This window comes from Nelusetta ayraudi, unplaced genomic scaffold, assembly GCF_046127955.1.
Source record: "Nelusetta ayraudi isolate G7.1 ecotype Tasmania unplaced genomic scaffold, CSIRO-AGI_Nayr_v1 ptg000004l, whole genome shotgun sequence".
Lineage (NCBI taxonomy): Eukaryota > Metazoa > Chordata > Actinopteri > Tetraodontiformes > Monacanthidae > Nelusetta > Nelusetta ayraudi.
The window spans coordinates 16,005,950-16,024,970 of record NW_027466054.1 but is presented as its reverse complement, the minus strand read 5'-3'; the positions used below and the strand labels follow the sequence as shown (position 1 = coordinate 16,024,970).

Sequence of the window (19,021 nt, the reverse complement as noted above, 5' to 3'; positions counted from 1 at the left end):
GGGAGTGGCCGGAGCGGAGCGGAGCCAACAGGAAGCAGAGGATTTACACGCGTGTGAATGTAAAAGTGCATGTATGAAGGAGCAGAAAACGATTCATTATTGCCCGGAAAACAAATCCAGCGAGTTCAGGTGTCGCGTGAAGCTGCAACACTGACACCAAACATCAGTCAGTTTTGCAAGTGGGTGTGAGGTCAGGAGGTCAGGAGGTCAAAGTGGGAAACAGAGCCAGTTCAGTCACGGACGACTCCAGCAGGATATTGTTATGCTGGTGCATCCAGCTGGTGCGTTTTGTCATCAGAGCCGGTTTGTTAAGTTTGATTCTCAGATGCTTTTAATGCAATAAAAGGAAAAAATAAACAGAAGAATCCCACAGCAGGAAGAGGCTGGTTGGGAAGGTATTACTGGCCGCTGTGTTTAAGGTGAGCGGTGCTACATTTGGAACAGATGTTGTCATGACACAGTGGCCTGATATATGAATTATTAATAGGATAAAACAAAGCAAAGCTGAAAAGCTCAGCCAGACAACATTGGCCTTGTTTTGTCTTCTAAAAATACCAAATAGTTTGGCAGCGATCTTTAAAAAGCTCCATCGGATGTTTACGATTATTTACCGCTCTGTCTCCAGAACATGTCCATGCACAGGTAGGGAAACGTAAAAAACAAAAACAGTTGCCAGATTTTAAAATATTGAATTTCAATTTCTCCTGAAACCCAAACTTTGCAATAATAATAATTAGAACGCTGAGTGAAAGAAGCCGGCTCCTCCCAGCCGTCTCTCGTGTCTCTGCCCGGGCTCAGCTCTGTAATTTAAATGTGATACCCCCCTGTGGTGGCGCTGAACATGCTGTCATGTAACTCCTCCCAGCCTGCGTTAATGCGGCAGCGTAATTCAGCGCACGCCGTCGGGCCGCCACACCGCGTCTGTCGCACATGAATCACCGCCTGCGTGAACATAGTGTAGCGGCTCAGGTTTATGAGGTGCGCGGGCAAAAAGCATCACCTTGCACGTATAACAAAAATATAGAATAAAAAATTAAAGGAAAGGGTGTAAGTCACAGCAGCAGCAGCACAGCAGCAGCAGCACAGCAGCAGCAGCACAGCAGCAGGGCGTCACTGAGGTCACAGGCAACAAAAAAGGGGGGAAATAAAAAAAAGGCGAAAAGAGCCTCATGATCTCATGTCTGTTCTCACAGGTGGAGGTTGTGGTGCATGTTTGAACGTGCGTGTGTGTGCAGTCTCTTGGATTGTCTTTGCTTTATGTTTTATCTGAGTCACTCTCTGATGTCCGAGGCTGCAGGTTTTGCACGCATGAAACATTTGCATGAGCAGCCAACAGATGGATCATCAGCAGCAGCAGCAGCAGCAGCAGCAGCAGCAGCAGCAGCAGCAGCAGGAGGAGATGGAAAAGTCAGGGACAGATGAGGACCACATCATGGCTCTGGATTATTTTTTCCTCCACTGCTCAGCAGAGAGAACACCTCGTGTTCCTCATGTTCAGATTTCAAGGCTGGGTTGTCGCTGTTTGTTTTTTCGACGGGGCACCTGGATTTCTCCCTGATACTGAGACAAAAGCAAAGAGTTTAGCTCAGGCTCAGCTTAGGTTTAGCTTTTACCAGCTGGCTTCACACTGTGTCAGTGTTCAGAGGCTCTCCACTCTTCTTCTCCTCTCCTCTCCTCTCCTCTCCTCTCCTCTCGACTTCTCGCTGTCTGTCTGTCTGTCTGTCTCTCTCCTCACTGCCGGCAGCCAAGGCAGCACGAGACAGAGGCCAGGGCAGAGACAGGCAGGAGAAGGAGGTGGAGGTGGAGGAGGAGGAGGGAAAGGCTCAGTGAGCAGCAGCAGCAGCAGCAGCAGCAGCCGTGGTGGCGGCACCAGCGCGATCCTTGTGGGTGTAAATATTTGCTGTTCTGCTTGTCAGGGTAGAATCACCGGGACGGCTCGACTCCTGGAGCTCCGGAGGAATACTAATGAGGCCCGGGGCTCCGGGCAGGGCAGGAGGAAGAGAGTGTGTGTGTGTGTGTGTGTGTGTGTGTGTGTGTGTGTGTGTGTGTGTGTGTGTGTGTGTGTGTGTGTGTGGAGAACCAGGAGGGGGGGGCAAAAGAGGGGCAAGGACGGGCACGGCTGGGGAACGCTCTGCAGCTGCACCACGGACACACACACACACACACACACTCTGGTTTTCTTTTCCCAGAAGCCACTGGGGCCGGCTGGCCCGAGGGCCGACCCCTCTGCCAGCGTACAAAGCGACACATAAACACGACTAATCAGAGGGGCGAGACCTTTATTCAGCTCCAGCTGAGTGGATGACCCAGTTCAACTTTGCTTCGCAGACCTCTGATGTGCTCAGTTGGATTTGTGTGTGTGTGTGTGTGTGTGTGTGCGTGTGTGCGTGTGTTGTGTGTGTGTGTCTGCAGCAATGTGTGCAAACAGCTACAAACTTGACCCGCCACTGCTGTCCAGCCTTGACTTCTTTCAGCATCATTTACGATGAGCAGAGGTGCGAAGCGACTTGGCTGCTGCTCAGCTGTTTGAAGAGCAGAAATTTGAAAAGAAGAGAATCTGTGGAATCAGTTCAGATTGTGGCAGCTTCTCGGTGCTTCTGTGAGCCTCATGAGGTTTTAACTGTGCACAGAACCGAGGAAAAGTTGGTTGTGGTTGTTTCTTTGTTTTGTTTTATTTTGTTTTGTTTTGTTTTGTGTTTGTCTTTGAGTCGACCAACCAACTTGTTAGGGTTGCCTGGTAATAGCAACCAACTGGGATTCATCAAGAAGCCACAGCAGCAGCATCAGTACTGAGAGGATCTAGTGGAGCCTCCTGAGGAGAGCAGAACATGTTAGGATTACAGCCGCTTGGATTCCAGGGCAATAAAAAAGAAGAATAAAAGAACATTTTTTTATGACTTGAATAGAAACTCCTGTAGTTTTCCTCATTTACAGTTGATTTGCTGCTAAAAAAGCATAACAAGGGAGATAAAATGTGCAAAAGCAGCAGCCGCGCATCTAAGAGCTAACAGCTAACAGCTAACCCTACCCCCCTCTGTGTGTGTGCAGGTACTTCCCCATGGGCCACCCGGTGTCTGTGCATCTCTACTTCCAGGCAGACCAGTTCCAGGGCTACCTGGTCCGCCACCACGCCACCAACCTGGCCACCAGCAAGCTGGAGACCATGGAGACGTGGGTGGCACCCAAGGACAACTTCAAGCTGACAGCTCCGTCCAGCAGCGCCTTCAGCAGGCTGCTGTTTGCTGAGGTGAGGCTGCAGCATTTAGCTGTTTTTTTTTTGGTTAGGAAATCCTGCAAAGGTTCAGCAGTGTGCAGGATTCACTTCACCGAGGTTTTGTAAACACATAGTTCTGGAAATCGGACCCTTGTGATGTCACAAGGGGTACTGTCCACCTTGTTGGGGCATCCGAACGTGTGAAAGGTCAAAGATTCGAGATCAAAGACTCCGTTAGAACAGGAAGCTAAAAACCAGTTTTTAGTTGTTTTTTTTAGTAGGGCTTTTTGCAGGTGCAGGCTGTCAACAAAGGGTCAAATGCCCTTGGTTAGGTTTTTCTTTCTTAATAGATACATGATGGCCATTGTACTGGACTGAACAATTAAACATGACACCAGTTACAATGTGGAATCTTTAATCCCAGAAATCCTGCTATAAGTGAAAGTCTAGGAGCAAAAACACATGTTCTTGCAGAAGGCTGCAAACAGCGGGCTAATTGCGCAAAGTTTCTGTGTTTTCCAACCACTCAGTGGCGCCACTGAGTCTGACATGAAAACAGCACAGAGGTTCGAAGTCACGGGACCTTTTAAAAAAAAAACCCTGAACGCCACCCAGTTCATCCTGAGAGGTCGAGATAATTAGCGTGCGGGATGTTAGCCTCATCGTGGCCTCGTGTTCATCGCTATGGAGACCTTGTCAAGACTGATGGCGGCGCATCATCACGCAATTAGAGCCGGCGGCTGTAATGGCCTTGTAAAATGTAAATTGACTGGATTCATCGGAGTTTATAGGGATGAACGCTCCAGCGTGCTGCTTATTTGTTGCTGGCTAATAGAACGTCTCCTCACCTTCACACTGCACTGCCTCCCCTGATTGTCTTGTTATGTTAATCTGTGTTTCTGTTTACCACCAACAGCCGGCCCTGGCTGTGATGCCACAGCGCACAAGCGCTGTTTTGTTTTTTGTTTTGTTTTGTTTTAATGAAAAGGCTGTGCTGAAGGTGGTGAAAGCAACGTGACCTTTTGTCTCCTTTTTTTGTTTTGTTTTGTTTCTTGCTCGCCGCATCTCTCGCACACATTTAAAATGACTTTGGCTGTGTCCGAAATCAGCCCCTACTCACTAGATAGTACAATATACAGCGCCAACACAAGCTTCAGCCAATCAGAAGAAGCCCAAACATAGCGCTAGTGACGTCACATGGGGAATACACTCATTTCTGGCTTTTATTTTTTTTTGCGATGTTAAAAGTGAACAGCTTGTTTCAGGTCCGCGGCGCCCTGTCAAGCTGCTTTGCAGGCGTTTGCTCTCGTATTGCCGTCAATGGGGAAAAAAATAAAAAAAAAAGCTTTTTGGGCATTGTGTGATTTTTGGCTGCAGTACCTCAAGTGGCCAATGGAAAGAAATTGCCCCACCGCGATATTGACAGTCAGGTATCCAGTTCTTGTAATGCATCCATGTCACTAACGCAGCAATATGTCCCATCATGCATTGCACTCACGCTGACCCCAAAGGTAGAAAAAGCGAGAGGAGCCGAGTGTGTTTTTACATAAGGAGGACGTTTAGTATAAAATATACTTGACACAAAGATACATGTCAATTCATTTATATATTTATTTATCTATTTATTTATTCTGTACCACCTGCTGACGGGATGTTGTAATAATGCTGCAATGACGTTATTACCGGCAGCAAGAACAGTGTCCAAAAGTTTTGGTGTTTTTTTGTTTCTTTTAATTTCGCGCACGCTACAGTTCACTATACAGAACTCCTCTACACAGCAAGTCAGGAACCAGCGGGTGATTTCAGACTTTCAGCCTCTGTTTGCTGGTTGCACCTCGGCTCCGTCCTCGCGCTTCCCGGACCCCCCACCCCCACCCTACCCCTACCCTCCGTGTGTCCGAGGTGGAATCAAGGCGGTCCGGGCAGCTTCTCTCTCCGTCCTCCGGGGCCCTCGGCCGCCTGTGAGTGACAGAGAAGCGATGCTGAGCTGCCGGCTTTTATCTGGCAGCTCCGGCGGAGAGAGCGTTCACTGTCTGCCACTGTGCAGCGGCTTGTCAGTCTGTCCGTTTGTCCGCGTGTCATCCAGAATGGCAACAGAAGCGGCTTTAAGAATACGCCACCGCCACCGGCTGCCCCCCCCCCCTCCCCCGCCCAATCCTCCTTCTCTATTGTCCACAAAGCAGATACCATCCATTATGCCGCTGTGTGCTGCCGTTTGCTAGATAAACCAAATGGTTGGCCCAACAATGTCTTCCTTGTCCTCCTTAAGACATAAAGAGTGGGCTGGGGGTGGTTGGTGGGGGGTACGTCTATCTTTTTTATTTTTTTTCCAAGCTGCCGGTGCCTCCCAGCTACCTTTATGTGCCTTTTCACAGCGTGATTCAGTGCGGGACCACTCTCACAGCCCACGCTTGCTTAAAATTAGTATTTCACCTCCAGTCAGACTTGACATTGAGAGAAAGCTCGTGTTTCGCCTTTGTTGCAGCACAATGGCCGAGTTTGGCAGGTGGTGTGAGCCGCCGCGTTACTGCCACCGCGCTTTGGTGCAAGAGGAACCAGCGGCGCGTCTGTGAGGCTACATTCCAAATGTAGCCGCCGCCCCGGTTCTGAATAGTTGTGTGCAGCCTTGTATGGAATGCTGTATTTTGCTTCTGGCCCGCAGTCGCTATTCATTGGCAGGAAGATATTTTAGGTGGTTTAAGACACTGTTTGTATATTGTGGGTAGCCTCGCTGCTCGTTGTAAAAATGATCATCTTTTGGGGGATTCATCTCCTGTAATTAATGTGCAGTTACATAATCGGGACTTTGGGATTTAATGTTTGCTTGGCTGCGTAAGAACATTAAGAGTAAATTCAAAGCTAGCGGCAGGTTAGCTTTTAGCTTTTAGCGATTTCAGATAAAACAGCATCCGTTTGCTTTGTGGGAAAGAACACATGTTTGTGCTTTCTCACTAAATCATCAGACAACTAAAGAAAAAAAAAGGTTTTGGATAATTCATCATGCGAGGCTCCACTTGAGTCGGAGTCGAAAATTAAAGATTTGGGAAATGTTTCTAATCTGGGATCTTTGACGTCACATGGCGCCACCAGGTGAGGTGAACACACGGCGCAGCACCTACATGAGATGTTGACGTGCTCGCTGTGAAATCTATAATAATTCTCCCTCTCTCTGGTGTCATGGTTACGACAGAGGACGTACTTCTCTGCTGCTGCTGCCGCTGCTGCTGCTGCTGATGCTGCCACCGCTGCTGCTGCTGCCGCTGCGGTGCGTTATGGCTCTTAACAAGCATCCAGCAGAGTGACCCGCAACTTTCTCAGTAGTGTAAATGTAGTGTGCGTGTGTGTGCGTGGGAGGGGTGTCGAGACCTCTGCTGCGGCTGGCCGAGCACCTGTGTTTGATTAAGTTGTGCTGAACGTGGCACTAACCAGCTGCTGCTGTGCAGGAGGCCCCTGGAGGCTCCTGGAGGCCCCTCGAGGGATGTTTTGCACCCCACGGTTCTGAGCCGGACCAGATGTCCGCGCCACCGCTTGATCAAATCGACCGTCCCTGTTAATGGAGGGTGGCTGGCGGAATGGCGAGGCGGACGGGGAAAAAAAAGTGTGGCAGGGTGAAAGAGTGCCGAACAAGCTTCACTGTGAGACGCGAGCGTTTTAGATTTGCTCATATCAAGTCGCGCAGAATATGAAACGGCTTTGTAGATTTAAAGGTCTCGTGTGGTGGGTGTTCCGCTCGCCCCCAGTGTTCTAGAACAAGCTGTTCTTGGAAAAAGCCTCTTGTGATGTCACAAAGGGAACTGCGGAAGGTTGCCAGACAGCTGTGAATCTTGCGTATGGATGTATTGAGCCACGTTTTGTTTGAAGTGTTTCTGTCAGTTCCAATATTTTGCAAAAATTGACTTCACTGATGTTTCCATTGGTCCCTCGTGATGTCACAAAGGGTCACTGAGTGAGTGACCGCACCCACAGTCAGGCGCTGGTTCCGCCTTCTGAAACAGTCTCATTGTTGTCCGGCAAAGCTAAAACCCGGTAATATTTTCCAGCGACTTGTGATGTCATAAAGGGGGCGTAACCCCACCAGTCAGGTTGTTTGAACTGTTTTTCTGAGACAGTCAGGAGGTTGGGGTGGTGGAGGCGGAGCGTTGCAGTCACAAAGGGGGCCGGATGATCGGACTTAGCTCGTGTTTCTTCTAAGTGTGTCTGGAAGTGAAAGAAGCTCCTAATCCAGCTGAGCTTGCTGAGCACTCATGAGGCTTGATTGGCCGCTGGTCTTAAGCTGGAGCTTATTGTGGTGGGGGGGGGGACAAGGGGGCGCGCAAGGGGACAGGTTCGTGGTGAAGGTCAGCCCGGGATGAAATGGGCCAGAAGTTAATCCCTGTTTGACCCACTTTCCAACTGGAAGGGCGAGAAGGTCCGCCAGTGTCTTCTGCCGCTGCACCTTCTGCTGGACGTTCAGTCAGAGGACTTTGAGAACCCTGCAGCTGATGTGGCGACGGTTGTGTGCGTCCTGCGACCTCTCTGTGTTGTTGGGTCACTTTGCTGGGAGACTCTATGTGCTGTAGGTCTATCTCGGTAGCTTGTCTGTCTGGAAACTGCAGGTGGACCTTCTTCTTCCAACAATAAGCTTGTTGTTCATCAGGCATCAGGGTGTTTCAGTGTAAGCAGGAGGGTTGCGGGTTCTATTCCCAGGGGTCTCTCTCTGTGGAGTTTCTGTGGGAGTTCCCTCCAGTTTCTCCAGCTTCCTCACGTGGTCCATGGACGTGCACATCAGGCTAATTAGCTGCTCTGCGTTGTCCATTGGTACAAATGTCATGAAAGTGTAGGTAGTTTGTTTCTCTGTGGTTGATTTGTAAGAAACAACAACATTTTACATTTTTATAGTAGTAGTAGTAGTAGTAGTAGTAGTAGTAGTGGTAGTAGTAGTAGTAGTAGTGGTAGTAGTAGGATTGAATCCAGGTCTGCTCTAGGTTTCTTCCGACCAGGCAGTTTCTCCTGCCCATCAGTTGGTTCTCCTTGATTGTGCAACGCACTTCCAGGCCTTTAGATATGATTGACCACTTTACAAATAAAAGATGATTGATGAATTGATGGATTGGTTAATTGATAGTGGTAGTTTTGTGAAGTAGAAGGAAAATCTCCTAAAACCGAGAGCTTCTCCTACTTCTACTCTTCGTCCTCCGGCTGGAAGCCAGAACATGTTTCCAGGTTTGTGTTAAATCACACAATCTCGACTGTGAGTTTTTTAATTACCGGGCACCTTGCTCACCTTGCAACGCCAGCAGTCTGGCACTGTATTGTGCGCACACACACACACACACACACACACACACACCATCCAGTGTAATTCCAGAGTAAAGCAACTGGGATGGGCTCCAGCCGCCGCTGCGACCCTGGACGGCAGGATAAGCGGCGGATGGACAGACGGGCGGACGGACAGACGCCGGTCATTGCGGGGGAGCGATTGCGGAGGCGTAAGAAGAGCGGCTTTCTCCCCTCCCTCCCACCCAACCTGCTGCCAGATTGCCTTCCTTCACAACTCAACTTTGGTCAGCATCCGCAGGCTCACCGTCAGTGGATTAGCCTCCGTCGATACTCCCCTCATTCCTCCCTGCGAGGCTCAGGATGAGAGCGCTGCCAATCAATTGGGGAGTGTGTGGGTGGGAGGGAGGGGTTTACAGTGTGTGTGTGTGTGTTCGTGTGTGTGTGTTTGTGCCAACCTTGTGTAAAGCAATAAGCTACAGAGGTGCCAGACAAGGAGAGCTGATTAGTATTTTAAAGCGAGGAAGGCGGTCCGAGGTGGCAGAGGTCAGTTCGATAATTGAGACGGAAGTGAGGTGTCTTTTACAGATGGCCAAGACAAACACACACACACACTCCACACACTCACACACACATTCTGGATGATACGAGTAACGTCTATTTATACAGTGCACGGCGATGGCCAGTCTCAGAGGAGGATGCGATGGGGAGGAGCTTCCAGTCAGACATTGATTGTTCATCAGGTCGAGGTCGTGTTAATCAGCTGCCGCCGTCAGGACCAGCGCTCGCTGGAGCCGCCGCCCCTCTCACGTTTCTGACAACACCCCCGCACATATTTCACCGTCGGTGCGCACGTGTGTGTGTGTGTGTGTGTGTGTGTGTGTGTGTGTGTGTGTGTGTGTGTGTGTGTGCGCGTCACCCAATCGCCCCCATCAATCTCCATCACTTCCCGCCTCTCCAGTTCCAGTCAGCGGTCCAGGCTCCATCAGCAGACGTGCAGGTTTAATCCACAGTGTTGCTCTTTATTCTTTCATTAGAGGGATAGTTGGCTCAAACTGGCATCCTGGTCGTCTTCGGTCCTGGGGCCTCACGTAAAAAAAAAACGTGCGTGGATTCCATCCTGAAATCTGACGTACGTTAAAATCCAGAAAATGACATTCGTCCAAAAAGCGTAGGAATCCACTCAAGATTCCTTTGTACATCCCGAGCATCGTGGAACTGAGCGTAAAGGAGCGCGCACCTCCTCCCTCGGAACACCTCCACATGCAAATGCATATCTATAGAAATTAACTTTGCCGCTAGGAATTTCTTTCACTCAAGTTTGGTCTCAGCATGAAAAAGAAAAACTTCACTAACTGTAAGCTGGAAACACTTCGAAACCAAGTAGAAACTCGGACAAATATGTCAATATCTCCACGACAGGCTGAGTTAATTGATGGGCTTCACGATGTCTCCGCCCCCTCAGGCTGCGGTGTCATCAGCCACGTCTGACGTGTACGACGGGCTCTTGTGCGTGCGTACGTTTTTGTACACGGGTCCCCTGGAGTTTCACACAGTTCCATTCAGTGGGACCTCGATGCGTCACAGTCGCAGGTCCACTTACTGTGTGTAATTCTTCCCTCAGAACATTCTATAAAGGTCACCACCGCCAACTTGAATAGTGAAGAGTGAATTGCATTTTTGGATGAACTTTTCCTTGAAGCATATTAAATGACTCTGCCATCTCTGATGACTTCATCTCTCTTCAGACCTGCACATATGTGCAGCGTTGAATCATCCAAGTTGACAGGAAGTCCTAAATTATCCTTCCGTTCTTCTGACACAGGCAACACGCTGGACGCTGTTCAAATGCTTTGCTGCCAGAGGTGCTGTTTTTAGAAACGCATTTGTGATCCACTCAAGAAATTTTGACTTTTTGTGCGACGATGTACTTTTAGATTCACGCATTTGTTTCTTTATTGGTTTATTTATTTTTGCCTTCATCTTATTTTAGTTATTTGCCTGGATTTTCTTTGTTTCCTGTCAAACGACACAATGTTCCTGCTGTAATTTCAGTACGAATCCTGGTCTTATCTCGGCGATTGGTTGAAGTCTTCCCTCGAGATGTGTTTAATCCCCGGTGGTTGTGGTCGCTTACATCCGCTAACGTCTCCTAACGGCTCACACACTTTGGTGTGAAACATGAGAAGGCAACTCAGCATTTTAAACTGCTTTTTTATAGCCGTTCACAATCATCAATAATCTGTCTTGCCCGTCTGCCCAGCTCCAATTCTGATCCTCACTCCGAGTGAGTTGGGTTCAAGTCACCTGCATTTGTTCCCTGCCAAAACTTTACTTTGGCAAACAGTAGCAGCAGCAGCTGTGAGCAAACCACTCAACTCCAATCCGCCCGCTAGGTGTTGTTCACGTTCTCTAGCTGCTGCGTTTTGGCAAATATTTGCGGCTCATCAAAGGTCAGACCACACATCCGGTACTGAAAGTGTCCCACTGGTGCAGTGCTGCACATAAACCAAACAAACACAAAAAGCAATGCCTTTTTAAAAGAGTCGCTCGAGCAGGTTAGTCAGCCAGCTAGCAAGCAGATACTGACACTTGCTAGCCTGTTAATGTTATTGGACTATTATAGACCAGCACACGTAACTGATGGATATCTCTTAACACTAACATTATGTAGTTGTCAAAACTATGTTACCACGTACTCATGTGCTGTTAGTTGAGGACGTGAAATGTTGCAGACTCACACACACGTTTTGAAATCTAAATATTCACTGTTAAGATCCAAGATGCAGACTCATTACAAATTCCCTGGAATTAACATAATTCCAATTAGATTTTTGTTATCTGAATTGTGGGGATGCTCTGTGATCAGGAGCATTGTGCAGTTTTTTGGTTTGTTTTTTTGGTTTGTTTTTTTCTCATCGTTAACCTCGTACAAATAACTTCAAACAGGAAACACAATCAGAATCCACCCATTACTGCACCACTAAACAGACACAGTGCCTGGTGCACTTGTGCTATTTGCACAAATGTAAATGAGGCCATATAAATAAATTCTGTGCAAAGCAGTTCTCTTTATATGCAAATTAGCCTAATTGAAAAAGGAAGTACAATTCACAAGCGTGAGCGATTATTGCTGCACGCCGTTTAGGGTGAAAGCGATAAGCGTCTCCAGCTTCTTCTTCTTTTTCTTTTTTTGTAGCCGAAGACTTTTGGCATTATCATCGTCATTGTGCTCACGTCAATAAAATAATTGTTCACTCTCATGAATCTCTCTTGATTGAAACGGAGCCGAGCATGGGCTCAATCAGTGGGACTTGTGTAACTCATTTATTCTCAGGCCCCGAGCAGGAGGGTTTTCTCAGACAATTGTGCGGTTCTACCACGAGGAACGGCGTCACTTTTGAATAAATACATAAGCAGTAATTACATTTGCTCTTTAAAAAGTCATGAGTGCCGCTGTTGTTGTTTGCATGGCAGTAAAATATGATAAGCCCGAAAGACTTCTGTCAAATTACATTCAACGTCGTCCTCCAACATCTGGCAGAAACAGAAGCTGTGAGTTTTTGGTGGAGGGTTCCAGATCGCTGGACCGGAGTCACAACACTCACAACAATCTGGCGTAATTTAGGGCCCACGTGAACAAAATCTCCAACGTTGCAAGCCACAAGTCTGCCAAGTTGCAGCTGCAGTTTAAAAAACTCCCACCTGGTCCATTTTCAGATTGTAAGAATGCGACCAGACAAAGCAGCTTATTTTGAAAAGTCACTAAAATACGAAACCGCTGCTGAGGCTTCAGGAAAAGATGTTTTCCTTTCACTCCTCTGAGTTATCAGCTGGTTCCAGTGAAGGAATCTGATTGGGCCGTATTGAATGTGACAGCCAAAATGCTGGTCCAATCATCTTTGAGGGTTGTTGTTTTTTATTGAGTGGGTCTCCCTCTTCCCACCTGTTTAACAGATGGCGACAGGAAATACATGCATCAAGGACATGTGAAGCATCTGGGCTGCCAACCTCTCAATTTATTCACTCTAATTTCAATTTAATGTCTTCATTCACGCGCCAACTCGCGACTCTTCCTCCTCCTCCTCCTCTGTTCTCACCCCATCTGCCCACCCTCTGCCCGCCCCCCCCCCCCCAGATCGGCACCGAGTGGGACGCCAAGGAGCGCATGTTCCGGAACTTCGGCGGCCTGATGGGCCCCATGGACGAGACAGTGGGCATGCAGAAGTGGAGCAAGGGCCCCAACGTCACCGTCACCGTGGTGTGGGTCGACCCCACCAACGTCATCGCCGCCACCTACGACATCCTGATCGACGCCGCCGCCGAGTTCACCCACTACCGCCCGCCGCTCAACCAGCCGCTGCGTCCCGGCGTGTGGAGCGTCCGCATCCTGCACCACTGGAGCCCCGTGGCCGAGATGCGCTTCCTGGTGGCGCCGCTGGCATACAGCAAGCATCAGCCCATACGGCAAGGTGAGTGCAGACCCCCACCCCCACTGTTGTTTTAGCGCAGCTTTCATTGAACTGCACAGTCGCCCGTCCAGTGTGTAAAATTTGGCCTAATTTATGATTTTTAAATTGGTGAAAGATTCTTTTCCTGCCCATAAATACATTAATAAAAGTGTATACTTGCAATACAATAAAAGTAATTGGTTGGTAATGGTTTTCCTACCCTTAGCATGGTTCTCATATGTATATAGGAATATACATAGAGCATTAAGAGTTTTGCTCCTAGCCAGCTGCCATCTTGCGTAGCCATTTTTTAAGGAAGCCCGTCTGAAACGTGCTGTCAGTTAGGCTTCCATCGAACATCCAATAGAGTTTAGGGTGCTTCATGTTTGGGGAAATGAACAAAGTCCCCCTCAGCAAGTGTACAAGTGTTGGTGTTGAGCAGTCTGAGTAACAGGCGGCAACACATTACCGCAGCAAACAGCCCACCTCCACTCACAGCGCTGTCCTCTTCAACAACAGGCAGCAGAATCACTCTGCACCCGCATGTATTTTTAGGCTGATGGAAAAGGATTATCTGTGAACTGCACATCATTCATCATCATGTATATATATGTGTATATGTATATGTATATATATATATATATATATATGTATATGTATATATATATATATATATATATATATGTACATACATACATACACACATATATATAACATTTAAAAGCAAATAGCTTTGGTCAGAGAGGTGCATGCTTCTCTATAATCACTTTGTACTCAGTGAATTTATTTATGTGACATTGTGGAGTTTTCTGAATGTTTTTTCAGAGTTTCTGAGTGTTTCTATTTTTTCCACCTTCACTCACTTGACATGAGGCTTGAATGACAGCGTCTCGCCTCCGACACGGCGCCTCGCTCCCCTCCCCTTCTCGCCTCCTCTGACACTCTTCTTCTTCTTCTTCTTCTTCTGTGGTGTCTCTGACTCCTGCTGCTGTCACCGGCACACTGAGCTCAGCCGCTCCCTCAGAAGCAGACAGCAGGGGGCGGCGGCGTTGACGAGGGGCCTTCTGACCAAAGCAGTGTTGCTGGGGAAGAGCCACAGAATCACAAATAGGATCCTGCGACTATATCGCAACAAGAAAAACTACTTCAGCACCTGAACGGTGACGTCATTAATTGCGCGTTTAATTATCACACTATTTAAACTCATCACCGGAGGAGCACAAACTTCCACCTCTGACATTGAACTCATCACTGGGCCGGCGGTGATGCTGCTCCTTCAGGTGAACCTCTTATTTTGCTGTGACCCCGCCAGAACCTGGGCCTCACTGTCTTCAACCTCAAGTAGCTTCACCCTTGTACGTGTCGTTTCCTCCCCTCGTGCTCTTCAAAATAACACAATGGTTTATTCATCGCGATGTAACGATGACTGGCAAGGTTGCGGTGAGATGCAACACACGCGCACGCAGAGCAAAAGCCCTGCATTTGCATTGATGCCCTTCCTAATCAAGCCTGCGTGCCTCTGCAAACCCCGGCTGTTTGTCATCGAGTCAGCCTTAATAACCCGGAGAGGTGCCCCTGTGCTCTGAGCAGAGTGTTAAACAACGCCGCACTTAGCCCTGGAAAAACAAACCAGACAATTAAATCAATCAGGCCGCCAGGATAAGGGCATGGGGGGCGGGCGGGGGGGCGGGGGGGGTCCACCTCAGCGGCGCTCGAGCAGCCAGTTTGGCGTGACGGTTTTAATGCAAACTGGGGCTTTTTCTTTCTTTCTTTCTTTCTTTCTTTCTCTCTCTCCCTCACTCTCTCTCTGTTTAATATCCTCGCCGAACCACTTTGACGAGTAAAGTAACAGCGTTTGTCTTTGACCTGAGTCCCAGCGGAGCTCCGGAGGGGAGGCGGCAACGTCCACTTGCAAACGCTCAGCAGCATGAAAAACAGCAGCAATTCATTCCGCGGCACTGAATTAGCTGAAGGTTCATCAAATCGTGTCAGCGTTGTAGCGTAGCGCTCTTCCATTTAACCTTTAAATGCACTTTGATAAGTACGGAAATTTATGAAAACAATGGAAAATTCAAGAACGACTTCCTCTGACATCGTCCTCGCTTGGCTGTCTGCGTCAGTACAAGACCACTATTTTTTATTCCATAACCTGACTATGAGCTACACCAGGCAGCAGGGGCTGAGAAGCCCAGCATTTAACTCCAATGAGATGAAGCATGAAAATAAGTAATAACACGTCCTTATCTTCAAAAAAGTCAGACCGCTATCTTTGTATTTTGCCGCGTGTGTTGGACTTCCTGTTTGCAGCCTTGTTGCCTGCGTACTGATCCACCAGTGACGTGAACTGTGAAGTTGTGCATCTGAACCATCCCAGATGCTGCCGTTCATTTGCAGTGGAGTCCGACTTGGATGGTTCCACACAGTGTCTTCAATGGACTTTTTCATTCCGGAATCCTTCAACCTCCAGCAGTAGATGGATGGATGGATAGATAGATAGATAGATAGATAGATAGATAGATAGATAGATAGATAGATAAAACGCAGACACACACATTGGGCATTGAAGACAGCCTGCACCAACAACTGGTGGCTCTGCGATGCACCTGGTGGACGAACTAACTTCTTTGTGACGTGAGGGTTTGGTTTGATTCATGCACCTTTTGGAAAGCTCTTAAAGGCACGGCGCAGTTTATGCAATAATTATTATGTTTCTATCATTTATTTATTCAAGCCGAGGATGTTACATTTCTAGCCTTGTCTGCGCTTAGTTTACTGCTTGTGTGTGTGTGTGTGTGTGTGTGTGTGTGTGTGTGTGTGTGTGTGTGTGTGTGTGTGTGCGTGCCCATGCTATGCTTCACAGTAGCTGCCTCATGCGCACACCTTGAATTTACTGCCACGTCTGGCACCAGGCTGCATGCAGCGCCAGTAAAACTTTACGACGTGGCCTTCCAGCCGTGCTGCTGCTGCTGCTGCTGCTGCTGCTGCTGCTGCAGCGGCACTCAAATAACACGCAAACACCAAAATCTCAAACACACACACATACGCACGCATGATTCCATGACACGCTCGGCTGCCTTTAATCTGCCTGGCACAAGGAGGCACATCTTTCCCGACGGAACGCCTCATGTCTGGCTGCGTCGTTTCTGCCGGGTTTTTTTCCTCCTTCTTCTTTTTTGTCGCCGAACCTTGAAAAGCAGCAGTGTGTTTGAGGAGAGGCTTTTTGGCGAGCGCCACAGTTAGAACGTCGATGAGGAATTTACAGCCTCGTTGCAGCTCCGGGTGGACAAAGTGTTTCAGGTTCAGCGTCTTACGTGTTCTTCTAGTCCTCCTGCCGGGAAGAGAGGAGGAGGAGGGCGAGGAGGAGGAGGAGGAGGAGGAGATCCTGAGACTTTCTGAATCTTTCCAAGCAGTCAGCAGCACCACAGCACTCTGACAGACCACATCAAAGATTCAATATCCATGCTGGCTGGCCGGCCGGCTGGTCGGGTAAATTAGCAGCCACTTTAGGCTTTTCACATCACAATGAAGCCAAAAACCCGTCTGCTGCCTTTCTGGGATTTTGCCGTTTGGCCGTCTCCCTTTGTCCTCCTCCGCCCGCCCTCACCTTCAACTCTCCTCCCTCCCCGCCGCCTCACCCATCAGCCATCCTGCATTTCTGCAATTCTACTGTTGTGTTTATCCAAAGCAACGTAGAACACAAGCAGTAATTTAGAAAACCCTCAGCAAGAGCAGCGACTTGCTTGAGGTTTGAATGGTGCCAGGATGGTTTGGTTCCATTGGTTTTTGTTTTTGTTTTGTTTTCTCAGCACAATGTAACTCAGTAACAATGTAACTAAACGCAATTAGCAATTCAACGTCGGTGTCAACAATATTGTTCAACATCCAACGACATTGAATATTCAACATTTGCTCGTGCAAAGTATCTACTAAGAGCTGCAGGGTCTGAGACCTTCTGAGAGGAGAAGGATGAGTTTCCGTGAACAGTCGAGTCCTCTTGAAAGTAGAAAGCAACTGTGTTAAGCATATGGAGTTATGGGTAACACACAGAAGTGTCAAAAGTATCCACTCTGTACTTAAGTAAAAGTATGGATGGTTTATGCCTTTAAGTTACCATTTGGGAACATAGGCCATTGACAAAACCCCTCCATCCTAAAAGTGTGGATACTTGTGTAAAAAGAGAAATACTATGGTAAAAGTACTGACAACAGCCTCAACAACCATGATAAATAATGAGTAATTAAACACTTTTAATGAGTAATTAAACACTTTTAAATACAGTAGTAACAAGCATTTTTTTGCAATGTATAAAGTGGAAAGTACAGATATTTGAGTCTAAATGCAGGCAGTAAAAGTAAAAAGTCGTCATACTCAAGTTAAGTACAGATAAAGAAAAAAAATGCAGTCAAGTAGATTCACAAAGTTCTTGTACTTTGTTACTTCCCACTTCTGGTCATTCATTCCACCGTTTGGGACCAACGGAGTTGAAGAGTCGCGCTCACAGTGTCTCTGTCTTTCCCCCTCCCCCACCCTCCTCCACCCGCACAGACGACACCCTGAAGCTCCACAACGGGCCGGCCAAGAACAGCTACATGGAGCAGAGCTTCCACGGCCTCAACCCGGTGCTCAACATCCCCGTCAGCCTGGGCTACGTGGAGCAGGCCAAGCGCAACGCCGCCCTGACCGGCCCGGAGCTGGAGCTCTGGCTGGACGGCCTGGTGGGCAAGCTGTGGGAGGCGGCCGACGTCTGCGCCGTGGGCCCCACCGCCTGCCCCGTCATGCAGGCCTGCGCCAAGAACCCCTGGAGCTCCCTTAGCCCGGACCCCAAGTCCCACCTGGGAACGCCGCGCGCCGCCGACGGCCGCATCAGGTAGCAGCCAGGGCCTCCAGCTGGACGGGAGGCCTGCAGGCCGCAGGATATTCACTGTTTGATTTTAATTTATTTCACATCAGGGGCTCAGGTTTTTTTTTTTGAAGGAAGGAGGATAAAAAAAAAGTGAGCGCGATAGCAAGAGAGGAGCTCGGTGAGGGCGTGTGGACGGATGGGAAGCTGTTTCTCAGACCACTCGGAGGAGAAACGCTGGCCTTGCAAGTTCACTATCTCTCTGTGCGTCTGATTTTAAATATTTATATACATATATATACATATATATATATATATATATATATTTTTTTTTTTATTATTTTTTTTTTTTTTTTTTCCGCCCATGGTTGAGTTTTACTGTGACCGAGTGTTGCAGATTTCCTTTAAGCATTCTTGATTTTTGCTGCTGAATGAATTATACAGTCAGCTTTTTAAAGCCCCTGCAGGGGGCGCCGCGGTCAGAAGAGCTTGGGGATTGGCAGGCGCCAGATCTGCTGCTGCACAAAAAAAAAAAAAGGCCTTAGCTGTTTAAAATAGACACCCATGAAAAGAAGGGAGCCAAGAAGTGAAGTTACTGTGCCTCCTCCTCAAACGCACGTTCAGCGTGTGAGGTGGCCAAAAATATTTGGACGTGTTTGGAATCCGGCAGCAGATGTGACAAATTGTTTGGCCAATTTTTTTTATTATTATCATCATTATTATTATTTTCTAAATTTGAGAGTCCCTGACCGTTCAGCGACTCGGCCCTGAAAACGAAGCCGATTGAGTCGCTGAGAGCAGCACAACCTCTCAGCCAGTGCCTGACCAGGATGCGAGTGCACGTGCAAATACACAGAGGCCTTCTGGGTAATTCAGCCTGCTTGGATAACAACAGAGTCAAAAACTACATGTAGATTATTTTGGGTGTGTATTTAAAAGCGACAACAGCAACAAACAAACAAAAAAGATGCGGCATTTGTCCAACATGTACACAGTGTAAGACGATTTTTTCTTTTTTTTCTTTTTTTTCATTTGTTTCGTCGACTCAAACTTGAAACGCAGTTCTCTCAAGCTGACCTTAAAGAAAAGAAGCCTCTTTTTCAGTGTATTTTTTTTTAATTATTTATCCTTTAACTTCCTGTCAATGCGACGACACTTTATGTTTGCGTAAGTGTGCGAATGGTTGGGAGGGTGGGTGGGGGAGGGGCGGGGCGGGTGAGTCCATGAGTCACTATTTATTTATAAGTTTGTATTAATACT

General features: G+C 48.0%; 1 protein-coding gene across 1 annotated transcript in view; it reads left to right on the top strand.

Moving 5' to 3' along the window:
• xylt1 (xylosyltransferase I) overlaps positions 1 to 18,082 on the top strand; it is an 80,895-nt gene extending 62,813 nt beyond the window's left edge. The window contains exons 10-12 of the mRNA XM_076038166.1: positions 3,049 to 3,247; positions 12,609 to 12,942; positions 17,467 to 18,082. Of these exons, the coding sequence (XP_075894281.1) occupies positions 3,049 to 3,247; positions 12,609 to 12,942; positions 17,467 to 17,792 (859 nt within the window). The 3' untranslated portion in view covers positions 17,793 to 18,082. The remainder of the gene's footprint in view (positions 1 to 3,048; positions 3,248 to 12,608; positions 12,943 to 17,466) is intronic.
• Positions 18,083 to 19,021: the final 939 nt, after the last annotated feature.